The sequence below is a fragment of the Protomyctophum parallelum genome (assembly GCF_964188405.1).
Source record: "Protomyctophum parallelum genome assembly, chromosome: 21".
Lineage (NCBI taxonomy): Eukaryota > Metazoa > Chordata > Actinopteri > Myctophiformes > Myctophidae > Protomyctophum > Protomyctophum parallelum.
Window position 1 is genome coordinate 21,496,586 of NC_139713.1, and position 16,161 is coordinate 21,512,746.

At 42.7% G+C, this 16,161-nt stretch overlaps 1 protein-coding gene across 1 annotated transcript in view; it reads left to right on the forward strand.

Annotated features, from left to right (window-relative positions):
* niban2a (niban apoptosis regulator 2a) overlaps positions 1 to 16,161 on the forward strand; it is a 34,119-nt gene that overhangs the window by 15,486 nt on the left and 2,472 nt on the right. Inside the window, exons 6-13 of the mRNA XM_083794184.1 lie at positions 5,017 to 5,132; positions 9,661 to 9,765; positions 10,765 to 10,927; positions 13,186 to 13,373; positions 13,979 to 14,134; positions 14,511 to 14,624; positions 15,151 to 15,258; positions 15,964 to 16,075. Of these exons, the coding sequence (XP_083650310.1) occupies positions 5,017 to 5,132; positions 9,661 to 9,765; positions 10,765 to 10,927; positions 13,186 to 13,373; positions 13,979 to 14,134; positions 14,511 to 14,624; positions 15,151 to 15,258; positions 15,964 to 16,075 (1,062 nt within the window). The remainder of the gene's footprint in view (positions 1 to 5,016; positions 5,133 to 9,660; positions 9,766 to 10,764; positions 10,928 to 13,185; positions 13,374 to 13,978; positions 14,135 to 14,510; positions 14,625 to 15,150; positions 15,259 to 15,963; positions 16,076 to 16,161) is intronic.

Genomic DNA, 16,161 nt, shown 5'->3' on the forward strand with positions numbered 1-16,161 from the left:
TGGGAGTGTCATAAAGTGCTCTCAAATAAAGTGATCAGCTGTCGTACAGTACCTTATTAGGATATGGGTGTTATAATGTCATACCATGCAAATTGAAAAAAGCAATTCATTCACTGCATTTGAATTTCTTCGATAGAGAAGTTAAAAAAAGTTACAATAGATAGTATACAATAGAAGCCTGTCTGCACACCAATAGAAGAAACAAGATTGCTGTATTTCTGCTTCAGCCAGAAATGAGTCTGATCATCTCGGTTGGTTGCACTATAGTTTTACACAATATCAAAACAAAGTTAATACAGAAAAGGTAAAGTAATGTAAAACAAAAGACACTGAAAGGTAGTCATGATCGTGATGCTCTGTTGTGTTCATTCTAGTCGTCAGTGAGAGTGTGCATGATTTGCATAGAAAAGTCAAAAAAAAATGGTGACAATTAGATTACAGTATGTTCTGTCCTTTGTCAAACATTTAAGGTATTTGCATGTCCACAAGACTCCTGTGAATATATGGTTAGCATTTAGTTAAGGCTAGGCTTTTACTACTCTTTTGACATGACCCGTCCCGGCTTTGTAGCGTAACTCTGCCAGGCCGTAACCACCACGTCAAAACAGCCAGTCAACAGAGTCCTGCAGGCAGAGACAGCCCTGGGCTGCCACAGGGCCACCACAGAGTCATCAATCACACCGCCCGACATCCATTCTCACCAGTTACCAAACCCTATACTCGGTTTTACAAGCCTCTGGCTGGGGTCCATGCAACTAGTAGGGACCTGCAAGAATTAACATGTCACATTGCAGAGAAGATGAACAACACACACAAACAAACTATTTGTTTTAAGGTAACGTCTGTGGTAGTGGTACTGTGTCAGGTATGGTTCATTGTACTTTCTGATATAGGGCGGTGCCTGGGAACACACACGCCTTCCCCCCTCAAGTTATGCAATACCCATTGTACCCGTTGTCTGAGCATGATGACAGTACTCAGTACTATGACAGCATATCGATGACAGAATCTCCATACATACTAGGGGACACACATAAAAGACAGACAGACAGACAGACAGACATCTTGTCTCTATACGGGCATTAAATGGGACATGGAGAGACAGACAAACAGACAGCCTTGGATATTCAGTTCTGGACAATAGCTGGTCCAACCGAATTCCCACTAGGTACAGCACTAGGTGCAGTTATGACATAACATGAAAACTTCTATATTATTGATCAGATTGAGATGGTTTATCACGCCTGCCCTACAGCAAGCCAGTTTTAGTCTTTTCAGAACCCTCTGATGGGCACATTTGCAGACAAAGTGATACATAATATATCACTCACGCACGCGTGCACACGCACCCACACGCGCACAGACACAGTGAAGGCCTGGGAAGAAGTTGTCCTTGGCTTTACCTCAAATCCTGTCAACCACAGTGCAGTGAATTAGGCCGAGAGGGAAATGCCTCAAATGAAGAGACCACAGTAAATGCTACCACATGCTCTATTTGCGCACGCATGCACACGATGATGTGACTGACTGCTGCCATACATATCCTAGTCTAATGTCTGTCTCACTTGTGGTTGGTAATCTGTTCCACAATCTAGTTTTGTTCAGACACATGGTGAACTAGTACATGTATTAGTTTTGAGTCCTGGCAGTTTGATTAATCACTTTCCCTAAATGTTGAGTGGAAGTGCGTCTCCAAGCGAGCACTGGGCTGTGATTGCAAAGCTGAGTAACCTGCATGCTATCTGGATGGTATTGTCACTTACAGTTGGTTAGAATGGATATAATGCAGCACTGTCTTGGGAAATGGGAGTCTATACCAATTCAGAGTAGGGAATTCACCAGTTTTCTTTGGTACAATGGTCTGTATTTCTATAGTGCCTACAATGTGCATTACACGTATTTGCCCATTCACACACATATTGACACAAGCCCAAGCAAGGCAGAAACCTGCTCATCAGGAGAAGTTACGCCTGATTAAAAAAATACTGCATGCTGTGTCGCACACCTAAAGTAGCAGATATGCAAGCTCACAGCATGTCCAGAGTGTTGTGTTGTAAGCTTGTAGAGCGACTGTTTTTGGTGCACTGCTGCCTCTTTGGTCTACGATGACTGATGTTATTGTCACACTGGCCTCAGAAGACCTGCATGTCCATTATATTCCCATGAGAGAGAGAGTGCCAAGGCAAGCTAACACATGGACTCTCGCCCATCGTTCCAGAGTGGACACACTTGGCACAGAGATAGACAATTCAGAAAGCTTTTCCTCTCTTATTATGCCCCTCCCCCTTCAATCGTCGCTCACTTCCTGTCTTTGTCAGGCCTCCTCTGATTCACAACTCGCCAGCCTCAGACAAACAAAACATTTACTGTAGATAGTCAGGCTGTGCAGTATATATGAACTCACTCTCACACGCACGCAATACTTGTTGCCGACTTGCTACCAAAAGCTAGTTCATAATAATTATTAGTCCATACCCGGGAACGCGTGTACCCAAACTATTTGCAGACTTGAGACTGCAGCTGGCATTACGACCATACGCCCATGGTTGGCAAAAAAGGCTAGTAAACATTCCAAACCACGGAGGAGAAAAATGCATGATAACAGCCACATATAAACTTTTAGAAGTCCCTGGTCGTTCTTTTTCCGAATAAGCACACATTGACACTCAGTCAGCAGCATCCATTACATGTGTACAAACATACATGTGACAGCACACCTGCTTAACAGCCAGGGTCCCATCGTGAGCAGCGGCCTTGAGAGGTGCAGACAGCTTTCCTTAACACCGCTTTGGGCCTTGGTAACCGTTAACATGTTCATTTACATGTACAACAACACAACCACATGATAAGGGCCAACTTCCTGAAAAGGCTCCCATTGTCCCTGCGGCAGGGGAGGGGCAGTAACCATGGGGACTGCGCACGAGAATCTGTGCTGTGGCTAGGCCACATCATCCTGTTTTGAGGGATGACACGCAGCTGCATGTGTGCGATGCCCTCTGTGTTGTGTGTGTGTGTGTGTGTGTGTGTTGTCCCTCACTCCAGGAACTGTTGCTGAATATACTATGCCAGCCAACCTTTCTATTTATAGGATCTGCAACTCATAGGAGATTCTGACAAGTTCTGGAAAATGTCCCCAGTGTTGGATTTCAGTCAGTGAAAGGCCTTGAATGTCCATATGCTTTAGCCCAGTTGGCCAGCCTGCATCGTTCTAAATGACCTTCCACCACAACACTGTAGTGACAAACGTTATATAGCCTTATTTGACATCACATTTTAGGAGGTGTAGGGGTGTAACAGTTATTATATACAGAATATATATCCAGTCCAACAAAAAAATGCAAACCAGAAATAACGCTGGCTGGGCCAGGCTACAAGCCACACAATATTCCCAAGCAGGGGCGCTGGAAGGTATTTATACCAGGGGGAGCTGAAGGGTGGGAGGGATATCGCGGCCTCGCGCCGCGCGAAGAATTTCGGGTCTTATTCGGGTATACTTGGCCTAATAATTACTTATTTAGGACCTAGTTAACCGAGTTAATCATAATAACAGTATGTGACTCTTATTGTGTTGTTGTTTGGGTTAGATTTCTTTAAACCTGGTGCAGGTGAAAGTAAAACTACAATAGGTTTTTGCTGTCTCTGTCAACTCACTCGCTGTGCATTCTGCATTCAGCACGCTCTGATAGACATGTCAAAAAAATCTCCTCTCCACCAGCAGGGGGTGCTGGAGCACCCTCCGCACCCCCCTTCCAGCGCTGATGTTCCCAAGGGTTTCATTTCCATCTCTCGCTTTTTCACAAATCAGGAGAAAATCTACTTTATCATCGACCTCTCTCTGTCCCAGGCAGCAACACACTTGTGGGATCTAGCACCAGTAACAATAGGTTGTGCCCACTGCCCACTTAGGAGACCATTTGTAGGATTTGTGTACCATGTCACCTTTAGTGGGTACTAGTGGCTACAATCGGGGTGGATTATCTTCCTAAATTAACAATCTTTGACCCAACTACCCTGCTAGGCTTCAACAGGCCGCTCCCCTAATCTTCCTGTGCAGATGAACAAAAATATATGAAAGAGAACAGAATCTTATCGGCACCTTCTGTGCGACTGGGAATCTATAAATCATAACATATCAAATATGAATGTGTACTGCTGAACTTAAACATATGGGGAAAAGTAGGATACAAGAGGCTGTGCTGTGACAATTGGCTTGATTTATAAAACAAAGTATATATTTTAAAACAAAATGTAAAAGAATGATCCAAAGAAACGTGCTTCTTGATTATTCAATTAATTGACAGAATAATTGCTAAGAAGATCATCGATTCCATGCTAGAAAACTTTTTTACCTTTCTTACCTTTCTTTGTAGTTGTTACGTCCTCACCAAAGAGGTCCAGGTGTTTTTTTGGGCAAAAACTCCTTATTGGCTATTTCCCCTACCATAAGCCCTCAATGAATTGCATTGAATGGAATGGGAATTGAATGGGGCTATGGGGTGTTGTGCTAATTCGCTTATTTCCATCTAAATAAGTAGTAAAGTGTGCCGCTTGGGATATTATTTACATTTTGAAGAGAGGATATATACAACAAAATTATAATTTTGAGCGATGGAAATAAGCAAATTAGCACAACACCCCATATCCCCATTCAATTCCCATTCAATTCAATGCAATTAATTTAGGGCTTATGGTAGGGGAAATAGCCAATAAGGAGCTTTTGCACAAAATAACACCTGGACCTCTTTGGTGGGGACGTAACAACTACAAAGAAAGGTAAGAAAGCCTTTTAGTATGGAATTCTCCTTTAACCCAATGGACGATTTCAGTCCTTCAAACAGTGCATGTACAGTGCAGCCTGGCCAGACTAATATCACTGAGAGCACATATATATATATATATATATATATATATATATATATATATATATATTTTGCACTGGCAGATACATTTCCAGGCTATGTACAGTGTCCTACTCACCACTAAAGTGTTTGCTCCGCTCTCTCCTGCCCCCGACAGGTCTGTCAGAGGAGTGCAGGGTTCAGACTCCAGCCTTCACCGATGCAGTCCGATATCACCGGCAAGCCAAGGGAGACTATGGAACCTGGGACCTGATGTGCGGCTCACCCCCACAGGTGGGAATCACTTACTGCAGGGAAATACACAGCAAAATGCTCAGTGTTAATTCAACTGTTTGTTAAATTAACTGAGAGTTTACATTTTGACACTGTGCTATGTTCTGTACTGTGCTATGTTATTCAGACTCTAACCATATGGTAGCCGTCCATGTTCAATATATTTAACCATATGCACCCTAGAGTTCCTATTCCGGGAATTACAAAATAGGTGAGAACAGGCAAACATTTGGTCAAAACCTTTGGCGAGAATAAGCAAACATTCAGCAAAACTTGAGATAGTCGGGTCCATTTGGTTCCAGGACCATTTCAATTAAATGAACAGTGATTTTACAATATAAGTTGGGGTCCCAGACTCCCGGAGATAGAAATGCCATTAAATGGGGGTCCGTAGCATTATGCATGTCAAACTGGTGGTCCTTGAATGGCTTCTATATCAGGCGTATGTTTTCAAATGGGGGTCTGTGGACTAATAAATGTCGATTTGGGCGTCCTTGACATGAACAAGTTTGAGAACCACTGGATTATAGGCAGGCAGGGAGTGGTTCCTTGAGGCAGGGACCAGGGCCTCTTGAGAAGCAGTTTGCTTATACAGTAGGTGCTGCTAGAACATTTAGAAAAAACACAAAGCACCCAACTCCAAAACCTTGTGGTGTGGAATTTGACTTGATGGGTGTATCAGTGATACTGTGAATGGACACAAAATGATAAATGGTGCATTTATGTAGCGCCTTCCAAGGCGCTTTACATAGATAATGCACATTCTCCCACACACCGATGGCGAAGGAAACCATACCTGCACATCGGGAGCAATTAGGGGTTCAGTCAGTGTCTTACTCAAGGACACTTCGACACTAACTCAGGATCGAACTGGTTCCTAAGGGGCCGCTCTACCTCCTGAGCCACTGCCGCCCTCACATGAATGCAAGAAAGTGATGAGAAAAATCTAATCTCTTAATATCTCAAGAGATCATAAATGGTAACATTGGGGTTATGCTAAACTAGTCAATGTTGGCATCCCAATTCTTAATAAAATTAGTACTTCAGGAGAAGGCTACCTCAAGGTACAAAGACACAATAACATTTTTCAACACCTGGCTGCAACACTTCTTCCTCCACAATCTTTGAAAATGCGTACACTGTAAGAATGTTAGTAAGTGGTTAGATTTGTTTCAAAAGCCACAGAGAGACGTAAAGTGTGACCAATAGCATTGATCTATTCTATAACAACAAAATATTGGTTTACAGCCGACAGTGGCGATATGCGTACTCTTCTCAAAGAGATATGTGGAAACAGATCATTATGAACATGCAGTCGCCCACCTGCACTACTGTTTTTGTTCTACCACGAGAGGATAATTTCAATTTTCATGAATGCAGTGTAGAAAGCTAGCAGTGCCCGCCTGTGTCAGAGGAGGACTGCGTGCAGTCCTAACCTCGGCTTGTGTCTACACATAATACACACAGAGAGAAGAGTGTGACAGACTCAGCTGAGTTATGAGTTGAGGTTGGGATCATTTAGCATTTTGATTCAAATGTCAGAATGCAGTCACTTTGATGTGAGATTCGGCCCCGTACAAACACAGAGAATGGTATGCATTGGGACAAGGTGGGGCCCACACAGCATTGCTAAAGCCACTTCTATAGAAGTGCACTACTTTCATAATAGTGTTATTTCTGTTTTGTTGTTAGTTCACTGGAATCTGGACTTGTATGTCCGGCTTTCCTGTGTGTGAATAAATAGACAGAGCATTTGTCACTGCGCGTGTGTGCATGCTTGTACTTGAGGGCAGTGGCATTAACCACTCTTCCTGCCTCCCTGCCTCCATCTGTATGTGGTCTCAATTGCCCCAGTGTGTGCACACATGCGTGCCACACAGGAAATGGAGCCTGTATGTACGCTCTGTGTTTTCGCTGGAACAGACCACCGTTGGCTTGTTTGGGTTTTCCTTCAGGGCAGGGATTGGGGTTATTTTTTGCCTACACCCTTACCAACCCCGACATAACATGTTGTCATAGAAACCATAATGTGTGTGTGCGTATGTGCATGTCGTTTGACATGTACCCATGGGGGTTAGAATAATGGGGGCATGTTAGCGGTCATTTGGGCCTTCAATAATAGGTTGTGTGTTGCAGTAGTTTATGGAACTGGAAGTCCAGTGCATGAGTGCACGCCAGGAACATAAATAGCATAATTTGTTAACCTTCCCAACAATTGATAGCATATTGTCAGTTCCAGGCAAAAACCTTGCATCCCTGTAATTCATGTTTTTCATAAATTAGTTCCCCGTGTTATGTAGTTCATTATGATGGTGTCGCACAAAGGTTGCAGAAAATAGCTGATCTACAAGCTTGTACATACGGACAGCATTCGGACACATTTTCGCCTATAATGATAATATGCCCAAAAATAGAAATAGAGGGGAAAAGGAGGGGGCCTAGTATAGACCCCTGGGGGACTCCAGTCAACAAAGTGTATAAGTTACTCTTATCTCAGCATCCAGACAGGAATTGAAATCCATCTGATAATGTTCCCAATATCATCTGGCCGCTACAGCATAACATTGTTTTTGTTTCCATTTCAAATATGCAGTAATATACAACTTGTTAAATACTTAACATGGTTTTAGTGAGTAAGTGTTTTGGGTGCCATAGATCCATTTTGGTTATTAAACTTTTAGTAGGCCTAATAATGAATGGTATGGCAGAACTGCCCTGGTCATATAAAAATGTAGTGAATTCTTTAAGATGCTGCTAGCCAATAGATTTTTTTTAGATTCACATTAATTAAACGTTGATGGTCACAGAGACCAACCATTGCATCATGCTGAAGTTCAACAGGAAGGCTGCAGTCTGAGTCTGCACACAAAATCACCAAAACACCAAGGCATTCTTTACTGCATGAGGCCTGACATTGAATGGCAGCCTTGCACAAATAGGCCTTTTGTGTCTTGACTACAAGAAAAAAAAAGCACCAAGCAGAAAATAAGAGGCATGTTTTAACATCTACGAAGGGTCAAAAAACATGTTAGTTTTGTAATTGACCTCTGAACGTCACTGCACACCGAGCTGTCAGCAGTCAATAATAAACATACGTACGTATCCTATAGGTCATGGGTTCTCAACCTGGGGTCGCCAAATTATTGCTGGGAAAAGGAAATTAAGAGTTACAATACTACACATAGTACATGCGTAAACTTTCCTTAATGATTATATCTGGTTTCAGTATTTATTTATGATGTATTTTCTCTATTATTAAGGTTACTGTAGCGGTCAATTTGTATTGGGGGGGAGGGGGGCAGGGGTTGGGAGACATGGCCAAAGCAATTCCGGGGCCCCCAGCCAGAAACGTTGTTAACCCATGCTATAGGGCGGCCACTGGTTCCCAAACCTTTTAGCTCATGACCCAAAAGAGAAATGTGATGTCTCCCCAGGACGCAAACTAATGAAAATAGCTGATCGGTTCTTTATTTATTCATGAAATTCTTTTGAAAGATCACTGAAAATGTGGGATTTTTGAAATAACACAAATTAAAAACAAATGTAAGGGATATTTACTAGTGACCCATAGATGTGTCCACGACCCCGAACCCAGTGTTTGTGAACGATGCCACCAAACATGGTACGACAACATCATGAATAATATCATGCTAAGCCAGAGCGTTCAGTTCCAACATGTTACATTTTAACGATCCTTTACTGCCTGGTGTGCTGACTTATTCCATTTGTGCCAGGGTGTCGCTTTCTAAAACAAATTATAGATCATTTCGCAAAACACAGTCATACCACAGAGTATAAATTAGGCTGGTGGAGAGAGGACTTTGAGTTGAAATAAGTGGGTGTTTGTCCTTCAGAACTTCATAAATAAATAGCGATGTGATGTACACAGAGCTGACCTGAGAAACTCGCTTTTTGATTCATGTGTGTGTTTTTGGTTTCGCCCAAGCATGTGTAATCCAGGCCATTAGGCTATTTATCTGGAGATATTTGCTTTGTAAGTGTAAGCACCTGGCTTTCCTGCTTGGAAAGCCAAACATCTAGTGCACAGGTAAAGGCGAATCCCACCTTTAGTCTTCTGGGCTAAGTGGGCTTAGAGGCAGCGCTGCTCTAGCTACACGGGGATATTCTTTTAAATTTGTCGCCCATGTTTGTCATTCTTCACACAATTATTGATGGCTGTCACTAAAGGGATGCATCCATTATTTGATGCGTCAATATTGTTTGCCTTCAGCACAAAAACCTACTAAATCAAACGCCATGGCGTGTTTCATGTTCCTCTCAAGCACACACACGTACACGCACATTCAAAGACAAGTCATGTCTGAAGTCATATGTACTGTAGGTTCACTGCTCTGTTTGAACTTCAACTGTTATGTCAACACACATGAAAGGTTACCTCATTGCCTTATGTTATCTCCGGCTCTCCACCAGCCTGTATCCTCATCATGCCATCCTGTCAGGTGTGTGCGTGTTAATATGTATCTACTGTATATGTGACTCTGTGTTTGTCATTTTCATGCGAGTATAGATTCTGGCTAACCTGGTAATGGAGACCCTCCACCCAGAGCTGAGAAGCCTGATTGGTCCTCGTCTGAAGGGAAAGATGCAACAAAGACAGAGGAAGTGGATGCTGGTGAGTTCCTGACAGTACACTTTGTCAAAAATGTTCAAAGATATTAATCTCAATGGGCTAATTAAGGGTGGTGAGACTCTACAGTATAACATGACAACGACAGGGTGGTATCACACAACAGGTTCTGAAGTTGATTAAACACAAAATATAATGTATATGTAAAGAGATACGAGATAAGAGATTATAGAAAGATCAAGATGTAAGTACACAATAAAACACAATGTCCTACGAGGTAGTTTTGTCCTTCAGCAGCATCTCGTATCATATAGGGCATACCACACTATTTAATAAAGCAGTGTCCACCATGGCATCGCAAGCATATCTATATGCTTTCGCAGATGACAGTGGATCGCTACCAACAAATTTTGTCTCACGTAGCCAGACAATTAATCCACAATCGCCGAAATAGTCTGGAACTACACCTCCCGAAATCCGAGTAAGAAAGCTGCCATTTCCGTTCACGAAAATATATTATAAAATGTCTTTACATTTAATTTTGTATTTCCTTTTCTGCTAAGCAACAAGCTATATATTCTTAGATGTTTTCTATTTATATTAGAATACAAATAATCTGGCAACAATCTGGCAAAGCGAGACTAAAGACAATTCAACAGGACGCATGGTTCCTGGGACCTCACGATTATGAGACTACCATTCTAACAACTAGACCTGTGGTTCTCCACCCAGTTAATTAATAAGTTAATTGTATTTACAGTATGTGTGTTGCCTGCACAACCAGTCCCTCAGTCATTAGACGGGACAGAGGACCCAGGTGAATGCAATTAATTTCCTGCTAGAATAGAATGTCATTAATAACTATGGTCCCAATAGGCCAGCTTTGACAGCCAGCCAATATTATCAGTGGTTGTTGACCCGTAAAGGGTCCATTTGGTCACTGTGCTGTGCCCTAGACACGTGTGCATGTGCTTTGGAAAAAGGCACTACCATATAACTTAAGAGCATTTTATCTGTCTAAAACGATGGGTTTGTCCCCTCCAGATCTCTACCGCGGTGTACAAGCAGGTTCTGTCCCAGACCACTGGCCACTACGACGCCTTGGTTCAGGCTTGTGAAGCCCAGCGACCTCCTCTGGATGCAGCTCTCCGCACAGATATGGACCAAATCATTACCTCCAAGGAGCATGTGAGCAGTAAGATACGAGGTAGGAACAACGTAGAATGGCAGACATGAAAGCAGGCAGGCAGAGGAGTGACACAGGGATTATGCATGCATGCCAAGCATTCATGTATACAAACATATACTACATAGATACACTGTAGCTACAGTGATACTTGCATACAAATATGCATAACTATACATATAGTATACAATACAGATTAGTGGCGGCCGTAGCTTAGTAGGTATGTAGGCCAACTGGTAAACAGAAGGTCACCGGTTCACCTCACGGCCCACACCAGTAAATTGTGTCGACGTGTCCCTGAGCAAGACACTTCTCCTCATGACCATCTGGGCAGCCATCAGTCGGGTGGAGCTGCGACTGAGCACATGCTTTGCACACACAAGTCATTGATCCCCTGGGGGAATCAATAATACGTTACCTTTTTTCACTCAATAGCATGTCAGTTTACTTACAGCTGTCCAAATATTATGCTATGGAAAACCTTTTGCGTCACTTGATGCTTTACTGTCCTGTGTAATATGAGCTTCCCTGGTCCTGTGGGGAACCGTCATTGTTTGGACTAGCACTTGCCTCAGCGAGACGTAGCTGTGGTTTCTCTGCTACAAGACTTTCTGGCACATGGAAGTGATCAGACTGGTCATTGAATGGCACTACAGAACTCTGTGGGGTCGCATTTCAGCTCATTTTGTTTGGACACTTGGCACTACAGGGCCTCTGCATTGTAACTGAACCTCCCTCCACCTTCTCACATTTCTAACATCCCTGACACTCTGCCTTTCACTCTCGTCTCAGCCTTACCTGCACTCTCTCTTTTCTAGTCATCCTGTCCTTGCCGTCCAACTTCTCTATCTGTCTTACTCAAAATAATCGATCTCAAGGTGACATGCTTCCTCCCAGTAGCTCCGGAGCGGAAAACATGAGGTGGTGAGACAGTCACCTTTCACCGTTTAAGTGACTTGGCACAGTCATTATTTTTCTTTTCTTCCGTTTTGTTTCCCAGGGAGCCAAAGTGGACAAGCCACATTCCATCTCTGTAGGCCCAGTCTATAGCTTTTATCCCACACATGCATCTCAATGCCAGGCCATTCATGTCCAGTTTGAAACGCAGGGACCTGAATTTTGCACTGGCCGTGACTTCAGGACCAAATGTGTTTAACCACTAATTTATGTAGTTTGTTGTCTGCGGCACTGTCAGAGCACGTCACGGCTCAATACCTGATCCTGAGCCTGGCCCACGTGTTGGACAACAAAGCACCAGGGAGTGTAATCGGTTTTATATTACCACTGTGGTGTACACGTCAACAGCTTTTACAGTTGTTTGTACACCCAGTCGTTATAAATTGGGTTATTGCGTTAACCGTATCACATTAACCAGTTATGGCATCATAGAGCAAGAGTCAGATTTACACTAGTATTTGTTTATGGTTGGTGCGTATTTGAGGCCTATGTTTTATGGGCTGGTACTGGTTGAATTTAATCTGTCATCACCACACACACACACACACACACACATCACAAACCCACGTCTGAGGGCGTAAGTGGACACAAACCCACGTCTGAGGGCGTAAACACCATAATGACATTGAAATGAGCTTCTTTGGCCTTGACCCACCAGGTCCGTGCCCTTTGGTCAGTGGTCATTCTGTGGCTGGGTTTCGGCAAGGCTGTGGCCCTGCAGAGGATTGTGGCGTGTGGGTGTTTATAGATGATGGCGTGAGTCACCAGCAGTGGTGGAGGAAAGGAAGTACTCCGATTTCACAATGTAGAAATACTCCAAAAAACTTACTAAAGAGTATTGGCGTTGAGATATAAAAGTATCGCAACGTGTTGTGAGCTTGTAGATCGGCTTTTTTTTAAATAGACAAAGTCTAAAAGAGGGCATATGAGTTGGTTGGTGTGAGCTTGCCACCATTGGTGTGTGAATGTGGGAAGTGAGGACGCTGGCGTCGACTGTTCGCCGCTTCACCTCCCAATGTATGAATGAATGAACCATTGTAAAGCGCTTTGAGCACTTGGAAAAGCGCTATAAAAATGCAATTCATTATAATTGGTTCGTAATAATAATCTAACGTTTCAAAAAAATTGTTCTGGAGCAAAACGTACAATATTTGAAAATGTTGCCAGTGAGATATAGTGTAGTTGAAGCATAAAGTACTGAAAAATTGACATACTCAAGTAAAGTATAAAAGCACTTTCCACCACTGGTCGCCACTCACCAGCATGCATTCCTCCATCCATCCACCCACCATCGTTCCGTCTCTCCCCACATCTGTGTGCAGCTCTGGTGTTGCCCAAGGCCGAGCAGATCCTGAGGAATAACATCCAGCCGTATGTCAGCTCCATCCTGGAGGCTCTGATGGAGCCCACCAGTCTCGGCTTCTCTGAGGTCAGGGACATCTTCTTCAGGGAACTGGTGGAGATCAGCAAGAACTCTGTGAATGGAGCAGGCAAGGACAAGTTGGGAGAGGTGAGTGAGAGCAGTTTGGCTGACTATTAAACTTTGTTACTAATATACTTCTTTGACAGCAGTCCCCCGGGGGTCTGCACTTGGTCCCCTTTGCGTAAAATAAGCTCATAACATTTTGTAAAAAATTTATTGTCACCGAATGTTTGCTTATTTCCAACAAAGTTTTGCCTATTACGATATGCCCAGAATAGGAATGTGTTTAAAGCACAATGTTGGACCCTCTCTGCGTCAGCTACCCCCATCAAACCTGTGTATTTAGCTGTCTATCTGACCTATGATTAGTGCTGGTCAGCACCTTGGATGTTTTGCAAGGGCTGTCAACATTGCAGCACTAGACTTTTAATTAAGTGCCAGGGAGTGTCCTCAAGTGCCCTGTTCAGCATCAACTGCTCTCTTACGCAGACCACCTCTTAAGCAAAATGTATACTTTGCCGTACAACGGTAACGTCTGCCAGAAATAGACGATCTAGATGTGCTATTTTTGGCCCATCACAGCTTTGTACAACCAAGCAATCAAATGCCATCTCTTGCATCTTGCCAAGTGTTTTCATTCCTCTTTTTCCATTTTCCCTACCCCTTTGTACTCCCTCTCCCTTCCTCCACAGCACATGGACAGGATGTCCATGCTGGCGTTCCACCCGGTGAAGATGCAGAGCTCCTATGAGAAGGTGGAGCAGCTGAATCTAGAGGGTCTGCAGCAGAGGTTCGACATCTCCAAACCCTGTGTGTTTGTCCACAGGGCTCAGATCCTAATGAGAGAGGTGAGCTGGATTCTCTATGCATTTTTTATGACAATAAAGCATATTGAATTTAAAGTACCGGTATGTGACAAGAATTGGTATGCACTAAAACATTCCATGTAAGGAATCTTTGAGAGAGAACACCATCTGACAGCACACCCCACTGTTTCTAGTGAACTCTAGTTCCACCTAATGGACAAAGGAGGTACTGCAACAGGGAATTGCTTAAAAAGAGCAAACCAAGGCTTACAGCAACACTCTGTGACAGTTTAACTTTGAAGGTGTAAAAATGAACTTACAAGGACCCATTTATACACTCCCAGAGTGAAAGGATGTAGCTCTGTATGGCCAATAGAAAAAACATTGACTTTAATTGTTTTTTTGTCACTTGTGACAGCAAATGGACAATGCCGTGTACACATTCGAACAGCTGCTCCACCAGTCCTTGGAAACGCATGGCGAGGACAACCTGTGTAAGACCATTCAACACTGCCAGGATAGAGTTCTCAAGGTATGTTAAATGGTTAAATTTTAAATGTTAAATTGTAAATGCTTTACAATGTGCACACATTCACCTCTCTCTTCCCCTGTTTACTGTCTGTCTGCACTGTACTTCCAGATAAAGCCTTAGGCTAATCTCAATAAACAGATAACAAAGGAGAATGAAGCATAACAGATAACGGAGTAGAATAACACAACATTAAGATTATGGGTGCAGAATGCAGATACAAAGAAAGAATGTGATGTGAAACTTGAATGAGAGCAGACATCAGGGTGGTAAAGTCAGAGTTCTTTAAGGTCAAGTCGTGACAATGCATGTATTTTAACTAGCTTTTATGTTAGTCTGGCCTTTTGGTTCGCATTAGTTTCTATTTTGTCCATTTAATACTTTATTTACCTATAACAATCTTGAAAACCGGTGTTATATTAATAAAGTGTATTTTTATTATCGCTATTAAATACGTGTGATGAGAATGTAAAACAATACATTCACAATAGAGAACCATGATGAATCACTTCTTTCCCTGTCTGTCTAGAAATATGATTACGACAGTAGCACGGTGCGCAAGAAGTTCTTCAGAGAGGCTCTGCTCCAGATCATCATTCCTTACATGCTAAAGCAGCTGTCTCCGTCATGCATGCCCGTGAGTAGTGCATACAGTCTTATGTCCATTTGTCTTAGAACCAAACCCACTGACATTTACCCAAAAAAAAAAAAAAAACTTTCAATGGGATGATGCACATTAATGAGCATTCCATACATGAAAGTGAAATTAATCAGCTGATCATGATTTCATGTAAAACATGCCGGATTTAGCTAGAAGTTCATTTCCATCCGGAGTCCCCACATGTATGTATACAAACATAACAGAATATAGAAGAAAACAAATAACTATCTAAAGAGTTAATTTAAGAATATCCTACCTACCGGTAGTTAAAAAACCTAACTAGGTACTCGTTTTAAAAAGTAAAATACTTAAAACATCCAAATATTGAATTATGTAATTATCAATGTTCACATATTTTAACCATTTGTCATTATATACAGTACTCTGGTATTAACCTGCATACCTCTGACGTGTACTTTTTGGTACTGTAATAATGATTGTATCGTTCTAATGTAGATCTGCCTGTTGTCCCTACTAATTAACATGTAATCATTCAAATGGATATCTGCTCTCTGCAAATGTGTGTGCGTGTGTGTTTTGGGTGCAGTGTAATGAATTCACACACACACACACACACACACACACACACACACACACACACACACACACACACCCTCTTAACCCCCACTGGATGCGTACAATCTTTTAAGATGGACCGTATCTCCTTCTTCCCCACTCCAGGAGCTTCCTCGGTTCCAGGAGCTTATCTTCGAGGACTTCTCCCGCTTTCTACTGGTGGAGAACATCTTTGAGGAGGTGGTGCTGCAGTCCGTCACCAAGGACATCATGATGGGTATGAATGAGGCCATTGACATTTATTTATAGTGAGATGGTGGTAGAACTACTGTCTGCAGTGGCAGAGCTGCTGGCGTCTGACCA